Raw genomic sequence first — 16,222 nt, forward strand, 5'->3', positions numbered from 1 at the left:
TGCCAGTTTTCAGCATTCAGCTACTTTGCCGAGTGCCTCAGTAAAGCCAAGCTTCCAGAGGATACATTCTCCTACCCTGCTTTTGACTTCTCCCAGGTGTTCTTTTGCTGCTCTTAAAATTTTGAACTGTGAAGCTAAGAGAAAAGACTTCCCAGGCAGCTTATTTTCACACTTTTAAAAACAGAAAAACAAGATAAAAAATATAGTTATGCAATTACTAAGAGAAACACCGATCTGCAGATTCCTATAAAATGTAAGTTCATAGCATTCTGATGTCAGTTTTTTGTTATTTTAGGTAGTTTCATCAAAGGAGTTCTGCATATCCAGTTCTGAACATTCTTGTTGGTGACTATTAAGCATCATATCGTCCGTGGACTCGAAAATTGCAAACTGGGATGCTTCTAAATATCTGACAAGGGCAATTTGTGTCTTATAAGCAGATCTATGATATCAATTATTTTAACTGTTAAAATGCTACAGCACAAGATTGAAATCTGCAAATGAAGCAAATTTATAACTTATGAAACAACTTTCAATGCAAGCTACTTCCTTAGGAGTGTAAACAGATAAATCACAGCGAATGCATCAGAAGTATCACATCTCCTTGTCTGTCCCATACAAAAGACAAAATCCTGATCACAGTGAACTCCTCAGAAGATTTCACCTAGTAATTTAGAGTAATAGAATTTGAAAAAAATTACCACTAATTTTCCTAGAAATTTCCTGCAGTTCCGGTTGTTGTTGAGGTGAATTTCTGCACAAGTGACTTTCAGGTAGCTTCTTGGACATCTTCACAGGACAGAACTCCTGTTCTTTGAGCTCAGCTAGATTTTCTGAAGTTTTAAGGTTAGTTTCCTTAGGAAACATACATGTTTGAAGATCTTCCTTCAGATCACACTCTGAAGAAGTATTTTTAATGAGAACTGTATTTTTCAGTGTACTTTCTTCTTTACCCAGAAAGTCTTCTGGAAGAGTTAAATTCTTGTTAACGTTTATGCCATTTGTATACTTCAGAGTTACCCAGTTCTCACTGACAACATCAGTGCAAATGTCCTCTTTTGGTGCTGAGATTTGGGTCTCTGCAATCTGATTCTGTTTCTCATCAGTAGCTGCAATGGCACTGCCAGCTGCTGTGTTTGGTTTCTGCTTACTGTAGTAAACTGAACATTTGTGTTTCTTTTGAGAGTGGCTGTAGGTCGCAGGACTTCTCTTTGCTGCACTCTGACTTCGGCTGGAAGAAGCACCTACAGACAGGAAGCCCTTCCCTTTACCTTTATCTGAGGAACTATAGGAATCCATAAAGGTCTTGCAACTTCCCCTGGAGAAGAAATAAGTTATTTGGAGTTATTTTTCTTTATAAAGCTAACATGAATGGCATTATGAGATATTTTTGTAAGAAAAGAAAGGGGGGCATATTCTCAAGCCATGAAATTGCATTAAGTCTTCACTTTATCATACATCGAAGCACATTCTGATTCAGTGGGAGTTGAGCAAGACTAAGTATGTGCTTAGACTTCAAACACACTTATATGCTTCAGTGTAACTGACCACTCAAGAGGGTCAGATTTGTGAATCATCAGTGTATTTTCCATTCTTTCCATGGTTGCCACACATGGTGTATCCTTTACTTTCATCACATAATTTTTCCTTATGTACTATTGGCAATATACAAGATTAATAAACCCTTGAGTTCTTCAATTTCTTTTGTGTGGAGATAAATATACACCACAACACTGAAAGTTCTCTGAAAAGAGTTTGCTTAGAACACCATCTCCTCTAAACCAGCCCACAGCAATATCACAATACAAACAGACAAAAAGCATCACAGAAAGGTACAAAAGAAGAAAAAAAGTATTTTTACTTGTAGGAATCGGAGCTGATTACGTCAACAGAGTTGCTGTTCTGCTGTGGTGAAGAGTTAGGATTTGGCCTCTGTCTTGATTTCATGAACTCTGCTAGAATATACTGGGCTTGCTGGAAGGCTATCAGAATCACTCCAAGCAGGGACAAACTGCCAAAGAGAACAATAGATACTGATGTCTACAACTTCCAGAAATATTCAGTGAAAGAGTTAAAAAGCTTCTAACAAGATGCACTTTTGAAATATTTTGCTAGTAAATTCTAAGTAAAAAGACAGACAAGAAAACTCAACATAGTTTTGAAAAATAATACTTGCAATAGCCTTCCTTTTTTTCCTTATAGCCCTTACTAGTTATTAGGTCTATAAAATAACTCAGTCATGAGTTTTAAAAAAAACTAACAAAGAAAAAGTGCCTTCTAAAAAAGCTAGTCATTGATTTAGAGATAATTTAGAAGTCTTTCTACAAGTTAATGACTGTATATCGTAGAATGATACCTATCAGTCTTCTGAGTGCCTTCTATTCATTCATGATAGTCGTGTCATTATTTTGATATTTATTTAATACTGTCTCTTTCTTCTCCTAGAGAAAATGCTGGCATAAAATGAGCCACAAATGCTACCATATTTCTGAACTAAAAATGAAGCTGCAAAATATCCTCTTTACACATGGTGTATTAATTGCACCAAAAATAAATGGATCAGAACAAAAATCTTTATAATTCATCAAACCACCTTTCTCAGTTAGCAGGAAAACAGAATGAGAAATTCCCGATTTTTCAGATCCCTACAGTCCTTTTTTGTTGCATCTAGAACCACACAATGTGGTCACTGCTATTTCTTCATTTGTGCTCTGTTTTCCCTGTCAAAACAACGCAAGCAGCACCACAGTGTGCATCAAGATCTCGGGTATGCATCAGCACATGTATGTTACCATCGTGACATTCACAGTCACTGCTTCTTGCAGGAATTCAGGGTTGGTGTGATAAAAGCACTGAACATCACCTGTGCCCAACACAGCATTCACTTCACACTACTCAGTGTGAAAAGTCAGTAAAGGAAAACAAAAAAAGCAGTATGTGCAGAAGCAGAACCCTTCATTGTTTTACAAAGGTAGTCTTCTTCAAAGCAGTTTAGCATGTGCCAGCAAAGAGTCAGCTAACACAAGCCCCACCATCTTTCTGGGGTAGCCTGTTTTGCAGTGTGCCTAGCAAAAACTAACCATAAACACAAATAATTTTTGACATGAGAAAGGAGAAAAGAAGCAGAAGAAGCAAGTCCTCAAGTAGTTGTCTGAAACTATAAATAAAATTCACGTTAATTTTCCAGGAATACTTAAAAGAGAATCTTCAAGCCCACTCAACTCTATTTATAATGTTCAGATACTAACATGTTACATGTGTGTCTCTACTGTGGTGGGAGCAAGTCTTCTCGTATGCTGAGAATTCCCATGGGGATATCCGAACCCTTTTTCATTGCAGCCTTAACATGGAAGTTTATCAGGAGGAGCAGCAAGAAATGCTTGCCAACTCCATCACCAGCTACTGTTACCACACCTATGCTGTCACAGTCAGCTGGCAGGACTCTTGGGAGACAGATGCAGTAGAGATTTAAGATCCTATCATCACAAAAAATCTAACAGAAGGCAAAAGTGCTTCCTGATCTTTCTCTGGCAGGTCCCTTTCAAACTGTTGCAAGGGCCCTTAAAGCATTACCTTACAAAGAGGACAGTGAGCCTCCAGAAAGACTCTTCCCAGCTGGGGCCTGGCACCACATCTGCACATAGTGGTAATAGATGGTGAGGAAGAGTCACATTGAGTGTGAAGTGGAACTCCAAATCAGCAGCAGTCACCAGTGTAAGCTCACGAATTACCCAGGAAGATGTAAAGTCAGGAGTGAATCTATTAGGAAAAACAGACAGAACTAGTGTTACTTTTCCATTTTTGGGTTGAATTTAATTTTCTGAAGTCACATTGATACAAAAAATACAAAATAATTCCTGATTTAATAATATGGAAAAAAAAAAGGTAATTAAATAAATGTCCACTGTCTGCTTAAACTGTGCATGTGGCATTAGCACCTAACAGCAGTTAAGACTTCTAGGTCATCTTCAGTTGGTAATATACGTGGTTTTCTTGTGACTCTTCACAATACTCTCGTTACTGTGACTCGTTTTCCTTTTTTCAAGGAGGTGCACGTGAACAACTCAGGTTTTACAAAACTCTTTAACAAAAGCACAGTTGTCAAGAGTACAGGCAGCATAATTTCAGAATGGGCCAGGTACTAGGGTACAAAGCTGGAAAGATAAGGAAAGCAGAAGAAAACAACAGATTTATGTCTTCCTCCACTTCCCTGACCCACCTCATTACTCTATTTGACTGCCATGGGTACTGCTAGAAGGTATCACTTGCCTTTTTAATCAGTAGAGATGATACTTGTTGTATAGGAAACCGCAGTTACTTTAATATAGTAATATCAACTCTACTTATGCTTAAGTCACAGTATCTTTCACTCAAAAGGATTTTAAAAAGAATCAGTTTTAGACTATGTTCAGTGTTTGGAAAACATGACTAGATTACAGTCAGGCTACTCTGAACACGCTAGAGAATAACAATCAAATTAAAAATTGTGGCAACTCTTTTGTTTTAATTTATTACTTCATAATGTACTGATAAAAGTATGTATGCTGCTTTTTAGAAATTATGAGTCCTGTAAAGAGACACTATTATATTATCCATTTGTTACTATTACCCCTAAGGAAAGGTTTATGACATTTACATTCGCAAGTTTGAGTGTGGGTATGTTACTGCAGTATCATACCCACAAATTTCCACTAAAGTTATTTTGTCAGCAAATTTGTCAGCGCTTACACAATGCTGATCTCTCGTGATGAGTTCTGGGCCAGGAAAAATTCCTGACAGTCTAACACTTCAAATCCATATCCTTGGCAACTGTAACCATTGATTTTCATCGATGAAATTGTTATAGGAAGAGGCCCAATATTCTCTACTTTGAAGTTCTTCGTTATGGATAGAATTTGCTTGCTGTCTTTCAGTTCTTAAAGGAAAAAAAGAGAGCAATCATTTAACAGTGCATAAAAATTACTTTCTTACATTTACAAGTAAATAGCTATTTTATTTACAATCTAATAAAACATTTAATATAAACTGTTATGCAGTAGTGTAGTTCTAGAACTTTTAACCATTCTCAGTGAGTGTTTTGTAAAACAGAATCTACACCCTCATGACCAAGCTGTTCACCTTTTAACATTCTGTTTACTTAACATTAATGTACCATATCAGTATCACTACAGAGTAATGCAGCCAGCTACAAAACTTGAGACCTGTGTCTTCTTACTCACGTCGTCTGCAGTCCATTAGCGTAGCTTCTGGCACCTTAAATCGAAGAGATCCTCCTGCACCAGGTAGTCTTCCCCCTACTTTAAGCAATTCTTTGGCTCCAAAGCCTTCTACATTGACCACATCCAGAACAGTTAAGTTGTTTCTGCCATAATGTAAAAATCAAGCAATCAGTCACTAAAACACAAATTAAGTTTGCAAAATCACGGTTTTGCTCTCTAAGTGCCAAACCAACAACAGTGTTTCAGTAACAGAGTCAGTGGCCAAAACTGGTCAGGTTTTCCCTAAATAGAGATGGGATCACTCCAGAACCAGTCACTAGTGAATTTCACATAGTGAAGGAACAAGTTTTGTAACCACTGCCACCAGATAATTGTGCCACCTAGTAAAAATAGTTTCTTCTTCCATAAACTCTTTTCCTACAAAGATAACCAATGTTTGGCTGCACATAGACTCACTGGATCCATAAATCCTATCATTATGGAGTCAAGTTGAAAATAGCAAAGCCATGCAATGTGTTTCTCTCTTAACTCAAAATTACCTCAGTATATTCATATACATTTTATAACCCAATGACCACATATCAAGAAAATAAGACTGTATTTTTTAATGACTGAGACATAAGGCACAACACACTTTAAGCACTTTCTATAAAATCGGAGGTATTCTGGCTTTCAAATTCTGAGCATTTGCCCATGCTCCGCGATTTTGCAAATTCATTTTTACATGGAGTTGTTTGATTCTGACTTAAAACTGAAACGTGGCTTACCTGATTAAAATAAGGGAAGTTACTCTTTTGTAGTCAAGCGGTGTAAAAATTACACCAACTTTTCTGGTTTCCAGTGGCTGTAAACTTAACAAAAGCAGCTCAGAACTGCATTTCTTGCTGATGAAATCCTCTTGATGTGCATTCTGTTAAACAAAACGCACTTCTTATTCACAGAAAACATGTGTGTTAAAGATCTCAATAAAGAAAGCACCGTATCGTTACTTAGCACTACATAAGATATTTTGGCAAGGTGCAGAAACTGCTAACTTGTTATACAAAAGTCTTTCATTTTGACAGCATAAAACATCAGATAAGGTTGTTTATTTGAGCAAAAGTTCATATTACTGCACTTATTATGAGGAATGTATTACTTCATTTTTTTCAAAACAGTTTTTATTTGCTCAGATGGAAAAGAAATTATATAGTGTCTTTCATACTCAAAGAATCCTGAAACACTTCACAGCAAGAAACTGACAGTGTACTGATTGCATAGGGAAATGTGGCAACCATTATACCCTCAGCATATGACTTACAACTTGATTTAAGTGAGAAAGGGACTGTTGGCAAATATGCTGATCATTTGAGTCACTGGAAAGAAGCCAAAGTGAATTCCCTACTGTATTATTGAAAACCAGAACTACCAGAAGTTCACTTAGTCTGGAAATAATGTAAATTTTTGGTTTGTTTGGTTTTGATACCATTGCTTATTCTTTCTGCCACTATAGAAATGAAAATAGCCCTAAAACTTGCTCTTCCAGAACTGGGGTCTTTTCTTAGAAAGGGGTGATCAGATACCTATAGCAGTCAAAGCAACCACAAACATTCCAAAACAGGCTCTTGCTTGATTGTTTTTCATTTATGGTTGATTTATTAACAGCTTTTCTGATCTTTTTCAGTTCAAAATATTTTTATTCTTAGTCTATTTTATGAAAAATAACATAAAAAACCTTTCAGAACCTGCATTTAACAGGCAGTATTTATTAAAAGCAAGCCACATAGGACATTTGCAAACTTCACCATGTCACTCCCTAAAAAGAAATGCATGCACTCAAATGTGAACCTAACAATTCATTACACATAAAGTGACTAGGGAATTATAACAAATTGAAAAATTTGAATATTAAGAACTAGTGATTGTTTAACAAGCCAAGTACATCTCGTATGTGCTGAATACCTATCTAACCATAGATGTTCCCCATAGCTCTTCAAATCTAAAGAAAAAACATGTGTTGCACACACTAATGCAAAGACGTACCACTATTTTTCCATTTGGTCAAGAGTATGGTGCATGGGACTGTCGAAACTCAGTCCTACCCACATACTACCTTCTCTTTCTCAGAGTGTGCCTACAGGCAAGGGTTTATGAACTGCTGTCTCCTCTCTTTACAACAACTCTTACTCTGCTGCCAAAAACGAAAGGTCAGCTTTGATTAGTGCAGCAAACATACTCTTTTCTTTTTATAAGAAATTTCATTAAGGTCTTAAAGCATAATGTGCAGAAACATGTATCTACACAGGACATTAAAGATGAGTCTGGGAGGATGCCCAAACAGCAAGGAAAATACATGAATTCTGGGCTTTTTGCACAAACCATAAGTCTAAGAAGAAATTATCTGTGTACTCTGGATGGTACTCTGGTCACCAAAATATGCCAACATCCTGATACAGCATCTTCTCTGTTTCTGTCACCCACGACACATCATCTCAGGGTTTAACCACAGCTCAGCACTGGTGTGACATAGTCAAGTGTTATCACACATATGTAAAAATAGGCAATGGGAACCAGCAGAACCATGACATTCCAAACCTGAATCTGGGAGTTGCAATGACACAAAGCTGAAATGTAGAAATCCAGCCTTCTCCTTCACTGAACTACCGGACAGTATTTCCCTCTACCGAAAAGATAATCAGCTAGTTCCTGACATCACGACTCAAAAGCCTAACACTTCATGTTCAACCTGGAGCTAAAGTCTCAATGGAGGAATGCAAACAGTGGTCTCCTCAACACATACACACAGTGTCCAGGCACACATGCACTCCCTTCCTATAGCTTTTGAGTCTGTTTTCAAAACAGACTAAAACTCTGAAAAATAATTAACTGCAAAGATACACACCTAACAATCAAAAAAACACTATGCTTTAATAGCACTTCGGAATGACTGAAAAGTAGCATAGCTAGGAAAAGCTTTCTCTAGTGTGCCAGACCACTTCTTCTACCAAAAGTAGCCATCTTACCCTGTGAGAACATTCATCCATTAGCCTGAATTCGGTGGTTGTGAAATTAATAGCTTGCACATTTATGCCGAACCTAAATAAACCAAAAGAAAAAGTTAAGCACTTGAAACCCAGCCTGTCAGAACTGAACTGACTTATTTTTTACATGCTGGCATCCGTTCTAAAATAAAGATTATTTTTACAACTTCATTTTGGCAGATGTGAAATACGGGTCTGCATTTTAACAGAATACACTACAAATCAGTTTTTACATGAATTCCACACATTTGGAACACAGACAAATGGCTGGGCATTTTAGATATGTCAGTGTACAATACTGTAAATGCTCACAGTCAAGAAATAAAATTTTTAATGCCACACAAATACAAACACCCCAACGCTTTTTCTGCCCACATAACTGTTAAGAATAATAATCATTAAATCTCATTAATTTACTCAAATATCTCCCTTTCTACTCATGATTTGTTTGGGACAAATTTCTGTTTTCCATCACATAACTTGCAAATCAAATTCACGTAAGTAGTTGATTATTTACCTGAGCACAAATTATAACCATTTGACATGAAGGTATTAAAAACTGACGTAAGAGAACCAACAGGTAAAATTTAGGTTATAGAGGACTAATGGACCTCGAGCCACTAAACTGAAAACTCACTTGTCACAACTGTCAATGACATTAGCTTAAAAAGAATCAGTTAATGGATGTGATTTCTTGTAAACCTAGAAGACCTCCAGAAATTAAAATGTGAAAATATAGAGAAAATGTAATTTCAAACCACTAGAAAGAGTCTCTGTGGAAATCACATTTAGTATGCAAAGAGATGAGTTATTAATGTGCATATATATACATACACATATATATATGCACATACACATACCTATGTAAAGAAATGAGGTTAAGGAAGCAATTACACAGGAATCTGGACCCCCAAATATGCAAGTAACACTTCGGCACATGAGTAAAATCCCACTGTCTCGAACCAAGCAGTCCTACCAACTACATCATTTCTCAAAGTGTGACAGCCAGGGTTATTTTGGTGAACTTCAGCTCACCTCACTGCGCCCCTTTATTGCTCATCTAACTCTAATCTAGATTTCTCATTAGATCATCTCAGTTATAAAACAGGAAGTCCAAAACAATGCAGAAACATTTACTTAGCTGGCCCTAAACATTTATGGTGGGGTTCCTAACTCTGGACCTGAATTTTTCTTCCTGATTCCTGTGTCCTCTGTAACTTGGATTATTATCTAAGAAAAGGTTAAGAAGAAAATTTTTCCTCGTGGGACGGTTCAGATACCTTCTTCTCAGTGATCAGTCTACAGACCCTGTATAGATACCAACCAGCATTGTGGGGACATGCACATCCCCAATTCTGTAAGTTGTTCACCTCACCTGGGCAGCTTGCACTAAGCCTCATATCCTAAAAGATGACTAACTACAGTTTAGGTCTGGCAGAGAGAAACTTGCTTAAAACATATTCAATTTGTAATTCATCAATGATGAGGTACATTACAAAGTCAAGCACCATACTGGAAGCTGTTCTGAACATTATTATATCTTCTAAAACGAGTCAGAACATTGTCCCCACCTAAGTGACACTTTGAAAAATTAAAAAACTACAATAAGCAACAATCATAAGGCACAGCAAATAGATCTTTTAAAGGGAAAACAGTATCCTGAGATAGTTTTTACCATTTGTTCAGCAGACTCAGTGAAGCTTGGGGATCAGGGTAGTAAGAAAGAGGCAGAAGCTGCAACGTAACTGGGAAGGATGAAGGGTTTCTTAGTACGAAATATTTTACCTAAATAGTTTGGAGGGGAAAAGAAAAGTTAAAAACTACATATTTGAGAACTGGATGGTAAAACAGTTCAGCACTGGTAATATGATCTGCATTTTTAAGGGACTTCAATCTGGCTTCTGTCTTAATGCAGTATAATCATACATGCACAAGACTGCATGGAACAGCAGGACATGTCACCACAATGTCATAATTTGGAAAATCAGCTAAGAGCGCCCAAAGAACTGTGTGTATAAAAATACAGACTGCCCCCGCTCCCCCAACAATCCTTTCATTTGGAGTTTGATTTATGCAGGTAGACATGAACAAAGCTCTTGCACAGAAGAAAGTGCAGTTAGTGAAGTGCCACCCCTTCTCACAGAAGTCTGAGTGCTAGCAGGTTATTATACACATTACTGTAATGACTAACGATTAAATTGGACACATGGAATATTAAGGTAATTCACATTGTGCATATGAAAACTATTTCCATATGACTGGTTCTGGCATGGGGTAGGTTAGTGGAGACCTAAATCTGACAAACGAGAAAGACATAATTGTCAGTGTGGCTGGAAGAGTGCTCTGCAAGTGGTGTATCTCTCATAAATGTTTTACACACTTCTGTTACACAAGGCAGTGGCATGAGGAAGACTTTACTGTAACCACATGCATCATTAATAACAGTACACCCTATCCCTAGTCCTTTGCTCAATTATTTTACCACAAGCATGTAACTTATACAACGTGCAAGGAAAACTCTGACGACCACAAACAACTGTTGGATAAGACCTACGTTGCTTTACTCCTCTCCTTGTATTAAAACATTACAACTAGGTAGCTAGAAAACTACCAAAGAGCCAAAGGGATATAAATCTAGTATCTTAAATTGGATCAAAACACTGATTTACCAGCAGTATGAAAATGCTAAGCAACACCAAACACAAACTTTGTTATTTAAACAAGCTAAACATACACCACTCAGAAAACCGTAATAACAACCATCCTCACCATACTACTTTTAACGGCTGTGGCACTGAAGTTGAGAGTAAGGCTGGGCTCGGTAGTCAGTCGCGGCAAGAAAAAGGCAAAGGATTCCTCTTCAGACTTCTTCTGCTGAATAAAGTGAGGTGATCCTAAAATACTTCTCCTGCTTTATTGGAAAAACCAGAAAACTTTGTTAGTTGTTTTTTTTTTTATTTTCAGAAAAAGAAAAAAGATGATTTGCCAGGATTTATAATTACATCAACTTATCTTTCCTTGAAAATGCTCTTTACAAAATAAAGCCCATAAAGCTGTACCCTAGTAGCAGAGAGCCAGTGTAACTTATGTGTATGTACACCAGGGACTAAGTACCCTGGAAGCCATTCAAAGACCCTAATCCTGAAAGGACTGCTATGCAACCTGCAGATGAAGGAGTCATGCAACTCCATAAATGATCTGGTAAAACATGCTTTGACTGCTTTCATGCTAGGTAGCCATGGTGAGGTAACTACAGTCAGATCATTATCTACATTCTAAAGTTCAAGCATCTGAAAAGCTTACTTATGGCTGGTAGTGTCGGTTGACCTGAAAGTGGGTGTGTTTCTGGAGTGCTCTGAAACTCCAGGTGCTTCAAGACAACTAACTTAAGTGTAGGAAGGTCCAAAATATTTTCTTCTAATTAAGAATACTTCAGAACAGAAATATTCTTTCTTACAACACTGTACTGGCTTGAATCAAGAACTTCAACAGATTCTGTACAGACCTGCAGGCTTCCCCACGTCTTATTTTTTGCCATCTTCCATAAAGGTCACTTGCAAGCTCAGAATCCAGGTCCCAGGCAGAACGGTCCAGGAGAGACTCTTCTGCCAAAGCAGATTTGCTAAAACGATAACAGATTTTGCTCTTTCCATCAATCTACTTCTGAACATGAGTAATCAGTATCTGCAAAGGGTCCAGACCCAAAATAAAAACGGCAACCCACTTTTCCCCTTCAAAGTAAGCATATGTGAGGGTATATAAATTACTTTACACATCAGATTTGCTTAAGGAAATACATCTGCAAAATCACAGTAATTGTACATCCAAACAAGAGTATGTGTATTGCACAGGCTTATATGCTCTAGTAAGTCCTTTTTACTGCCACCATTTCTAATGGATGACATTGAAAAGTCATCATGTTATCATATTCTCATTACAAATCCTGCTACATAAAATAAATTTTCTACAATAAAACTACTGACAGATGCCAAAAGAAGCCTGAGATGAGCCTACCTGAATCAGACTTTCCCAAGTAGCACTGAATATCACAGTGGGCAATTGCTTCAAAATTAAGATCTCCCTGCTGGAAAACCAAAACAAAAACGATTGACCATATGACAAATAAGAAAACAAATTTCAGTTTCTCAGTGCATAATTTTAATGACTAAAAAAAAAAAAAGATTAAAAACAGAGAACCATAATTCCATCACTGCTCAACTTTGGGGACTTCTCAAGCTACAGAACTGTTTCAGAGTGGTCTGGTACTTAGCTTTTCTTTCAGGACTAAGGAACAGATTTCTGGCCTGAGAGAGGCACTGCTGTGGTTTGCAAGGCCTAATAATAAATCAACACAACTGAATACAATACCTTGGACACAGTCGCATATATCTGCAGAGGTATTTCAAATATGACTCCCACATTTGTGGCCAAACAAATACTAGAGAGCACATTCGTTACAGTGTCTTTCACACTGAGCTTCAAAGAAAATACATTCCAGCAGCCTGGAGGTAGAGTCAAAGGTTCATCAAGTTCAGAATCTAGAAAGAATCAAACAAAACTGAATTACAATTCATACACCATTTCTGGTGCAAGAGATATCTTGAAAAATGTAAAATTTCTCTTCCTTCATGTTTTTGCTGTTACATGCACATATGAGCCTATAACTGACCCACACAGTGCACATATGCAAATCTCCTATCAAAATACAAAAAGAGACATTTAGATGTATTCATAAACCAGATTTGCCTGCTTTGAATCAAGCAATTGCACGAGTAAATTATTGGCTTCGCCTTCTAAACTTCAAAGCTCATCTATGCACTAAAGACTTCTATTATGGCCTATGAAGAAATGCTGAATCCTGAAGAGCACAAACACACATGTAACAATTCTGAGAACAGAGCAAGAGTCTATAATTTGATGCATCTGTAGCTGTAACTCAATAAAAGAACAGTTGTTAATAAAACAATACAAAAGCAAGCTGGACAGTGAATAATACCTCCCGAGACAGTAAGATCTTCAGGACCTAACAGTTACAGATACCTTTATTTTTAACCGATTCCAACCAGCTCTGACAACACAAAGTTCTTCAGAGAGTCTATTTTCTATGTCAAAGGTCCATATCCTTAAATCAGAGACAAAACACTGTATGAAGAAGAAATAAAGCTTACCTTTACTATGTTCTTTGTTTCTCTGGCTATGAAGACTTCATTCAATTCAATGCTGAAGTAAAAATTATTTGTAAACCATATGGACCAAAATCCTGAAGTATTATGATGTGGTTCTATATGAAACAATGCTGCAGAAGGATCTACATCAAAATACCTGTAAGTAAATCCAGAAAACAAAATACATCTGCAATAGTCCTTGAGCACACATAAGTGGTCCATACAAGACAAGATACTCAGTATTCTTGCATAAAGAAGCTCTTTTAAGTTTTTACAGAGAAGAACAAAATTATGTCCTTTTTAATAATTACATAAGAGAGTAAAAATTTACAAAAACCATGTAAAAGAGATAGGCAAAACCTCTACCTTCTGGTTATGCTACAGTACAACATTGCTTACTGGTTTGTGAAACAGCAGGTTGGATGAAACTGGCAAAAGATGACTGAAGAAAGAAAAGACTTCATATTTTTTCTAAAACTACCCAGCTTCTGCATTACATTAACCAGGTTGCTGGAAATGTTGTCATAGACTAAGCAACATTTATATGATATGATTTGCTAAGGTGTATCCTTTTCTTCTTGGGATAAAATATGTAACTATTGCTTGACATGTCACAGGTCTGTATTGCCAAATGACACAGTAATAACAGGAAGAAGCCTCTTCACTGACCCTGGAATCATTCAGTGACAAAGCAAGTTAACTTCCTCTCTTAAAAGTACATTACAATTTTTATTATAATACCAGTGAACGTTAACAAACATACAAAAATCCACTGTCAACCTACCCTTCCATTACAGGACAGGAAAGACAGGCTTTTAGTGTTGTAGTGCCTTCCAATACATTGTTCTTCTTATTGTCAGAATGAAGACTTTCACTGTCACAGGATGCAGCTGGGCAAAGAGCAGACACACAGAATAGATCAGCCAGGACAAAGCATATCCACAATGATTTTCATGTGAAGATTTGCAAGAACACCATAAAGAGGAACATTTGCTGGTCCAACCCTCACAGAGATGAGCAAAGCATTTAATTGCTCGAGTCCTAATTTTCAGAGGTTTCAAGCCTTGCTTCAAGAAGAATTTACGAATGCTAAACACCTTCAAAAACACATACAACAAGGCTGCAAAGAGTAACCTGACCAATTTTAACCACATGTCACTGACACAGCATTCTTATGTAACAGTGCACACTGCCTCCTTTTAGTAAGTGAAAAACTGCTCTGAAAAAGAATCATTTAACATAATAGTCTCTTCTTTATTCTCATTTGCCCTTTTATTGCTAGGAAAAACATGTCTCAATGTCACTATGAAAGCAGCTTGTTTCATAAAAGTTTAAAAGTCTGTACACTGCAGTCTAGTGGTCAGAATGGAAAACAGGTTGGAGTCAGGAACACTGAAATGTCAACCTCTGCCACAAACACGTCTGGTCTCAGGCAAACCTCTTCAATGATCCTGCCAAGAAATGTCATAGAAAATGACCACCCAAACACAATAGCCTTTTAGCAAACGTATGTGACACAGAAAAAAATGCATATTATAAAAGGATGTTGAGAAAGCATATTCAATAATTATGCTAACATTTTAGCAAATGTTTTCTTCCCCTTCCTTAGAGCCTTTGATCAGCATAAGAGGAAGTATATATATACAAAAATGGTGGAAACAATTAGCAGAAAGAATTCATGCTCCTTCTCAATAAAGTCCAGACAAATTGATTTTGAGATCTTTGAGGGTCTCTGGTGAAAAAAGCTACCCTTTCATAATCAAATCCTGTTTAATCATATTATCTCTAAATATATGTATCCTGTACCTTTACAAGAAATAGAAGCAACTTTTGTAAAGTTAGTAGACGATGAAGATAGCAGTACTGGCTCAAACTCCACAGGTGGTGTGTCTTTTTGTGACAACTGCCGTATTTCCTGCAAGAGGACAAGACATGATCATCTTTGTAGCAGTACTACCATTAGTATAGCATCTCCTGTATTAGTCTATCTTCTTGTCAAATTTGCAACCTACCATTTGCCATTTTCTCATATCTTCTAAATCAACACATGAATTTTTATTCAGGTTAACAGCTCTTATGTCATTAAAAAAAAATCCATTACTGAATTACAACTCATCGTCTCAAGGATTTATTAGACATTTGGACATTTTAAAAATTTAGAAGTATGACATTTGCTATCAGCAAAATCAATCTGCTATTAGAGAAAGCCAGCGAGTTAATTCCCCAATCAAATTCAACACCCTAAATTATGACTTCCTGAAGACCACAATTACCTGTATATGCACAAGGTGTTGTTCCAGAATGCATGATATGCACATCTACTGATGAATGACCTGTCCAAAAGAACAAACATCAAGGTAAGTTCATCAAGGATGGAAGCAATCACTCATATGGAGAAGCAATCCTAATTTAAATTTAAAATCTTTGTGTGACAAGAGAAAGAAAGAAGGATGGTTGATGCTGAAGTAACTTTCTAAGGGCCAGATTATGAACAGCAGGAGAGAGATAAGTAAAAACTGTTCTGCATCGCACCAGCTACACGAGATCCTGGCTCGCTGCTTTAAATAGAAAGCATTCTAAAGAGACAATGTGAACCCAGATTCAGTGCTTTGGGATCAAACAGGAATGGTCCTATCACCTGGTAGGGTAGCAAACTATTGCCTAAAGTAAAAGACAAAAGATGTTCATTTTTAACAAGTATGTTAAAAAATATTATTTTAATCTGGATTCTTAAGCAGTTCCTTCTTCTCCAATCAGTAAATAAAACCGGCAGTCTAATACAAAGCTATTCTAACAGAGTGCAAAGTTCTATGATAAT

At 36.9% G+C, this 16,222-nt stretch overlaps 1 protein-coding gene across 1 annotated transcript in view; it reads right to left on the reverse strand.

Moving 5' to 3' along the window:
* Positions 1-16,222, reverse strand: part of TMEM131L (transmembrane 131 like) — a 76,224-nt gene that overhangs the window by 14,775 nt on the left and 45,227 nt on the right. The window contains 16 exon segments of the mRNA XM_032686681.1: positions 702-1,318; positions 1,862-2,011; positions 3,574-3,759; positions 4,729-4,915; positions 5,220-5,362; positions 5,987-6,129; positions 8,222-8,294; positions 9,915-10,024; positions 11,009-11,147; positions 11,745-11,839; positions 12,219-12,323; positions 12,608-12,762; positions 12,765-12,777; positions 13,408-13,561; positions 14,189-14,294; positions 15,211-15,378. Coding sequence (XP_032542572.1) covers positions 702-1,318; positions 1,862-2,011; positions 3,574-3,759; positions 4,729-4,915; positions 5,220-5,362; positions 5,987-6,129; positions 8,222-8,294; positions 9,915-10,024; positions 11,009-11,147; positions 11,745-11,839; positions 12,219-12,323; positions 12,608-12,762; positions 12,765-12,777; positions 13,408-13,561; positions 14,189-14,294; positions 15,211-15,378 — 2,544 coding nt within the window.

The sequence above is a fragment of the Chiroxiphia lanceolata genome, chromosome 4, assembly GCF_009829145.1.
Source record: "Chiroxiphia lanceolata isolate bChiLan1 chromosome 4, bChiLan1.pri, whole genome shotgun sequence".
NCBI lineage: Eukaryota > Metazoa > Chordata > Aves > Passeriformes > Pipridae > Chiroxiphia > Chiroxiphia lanceolata.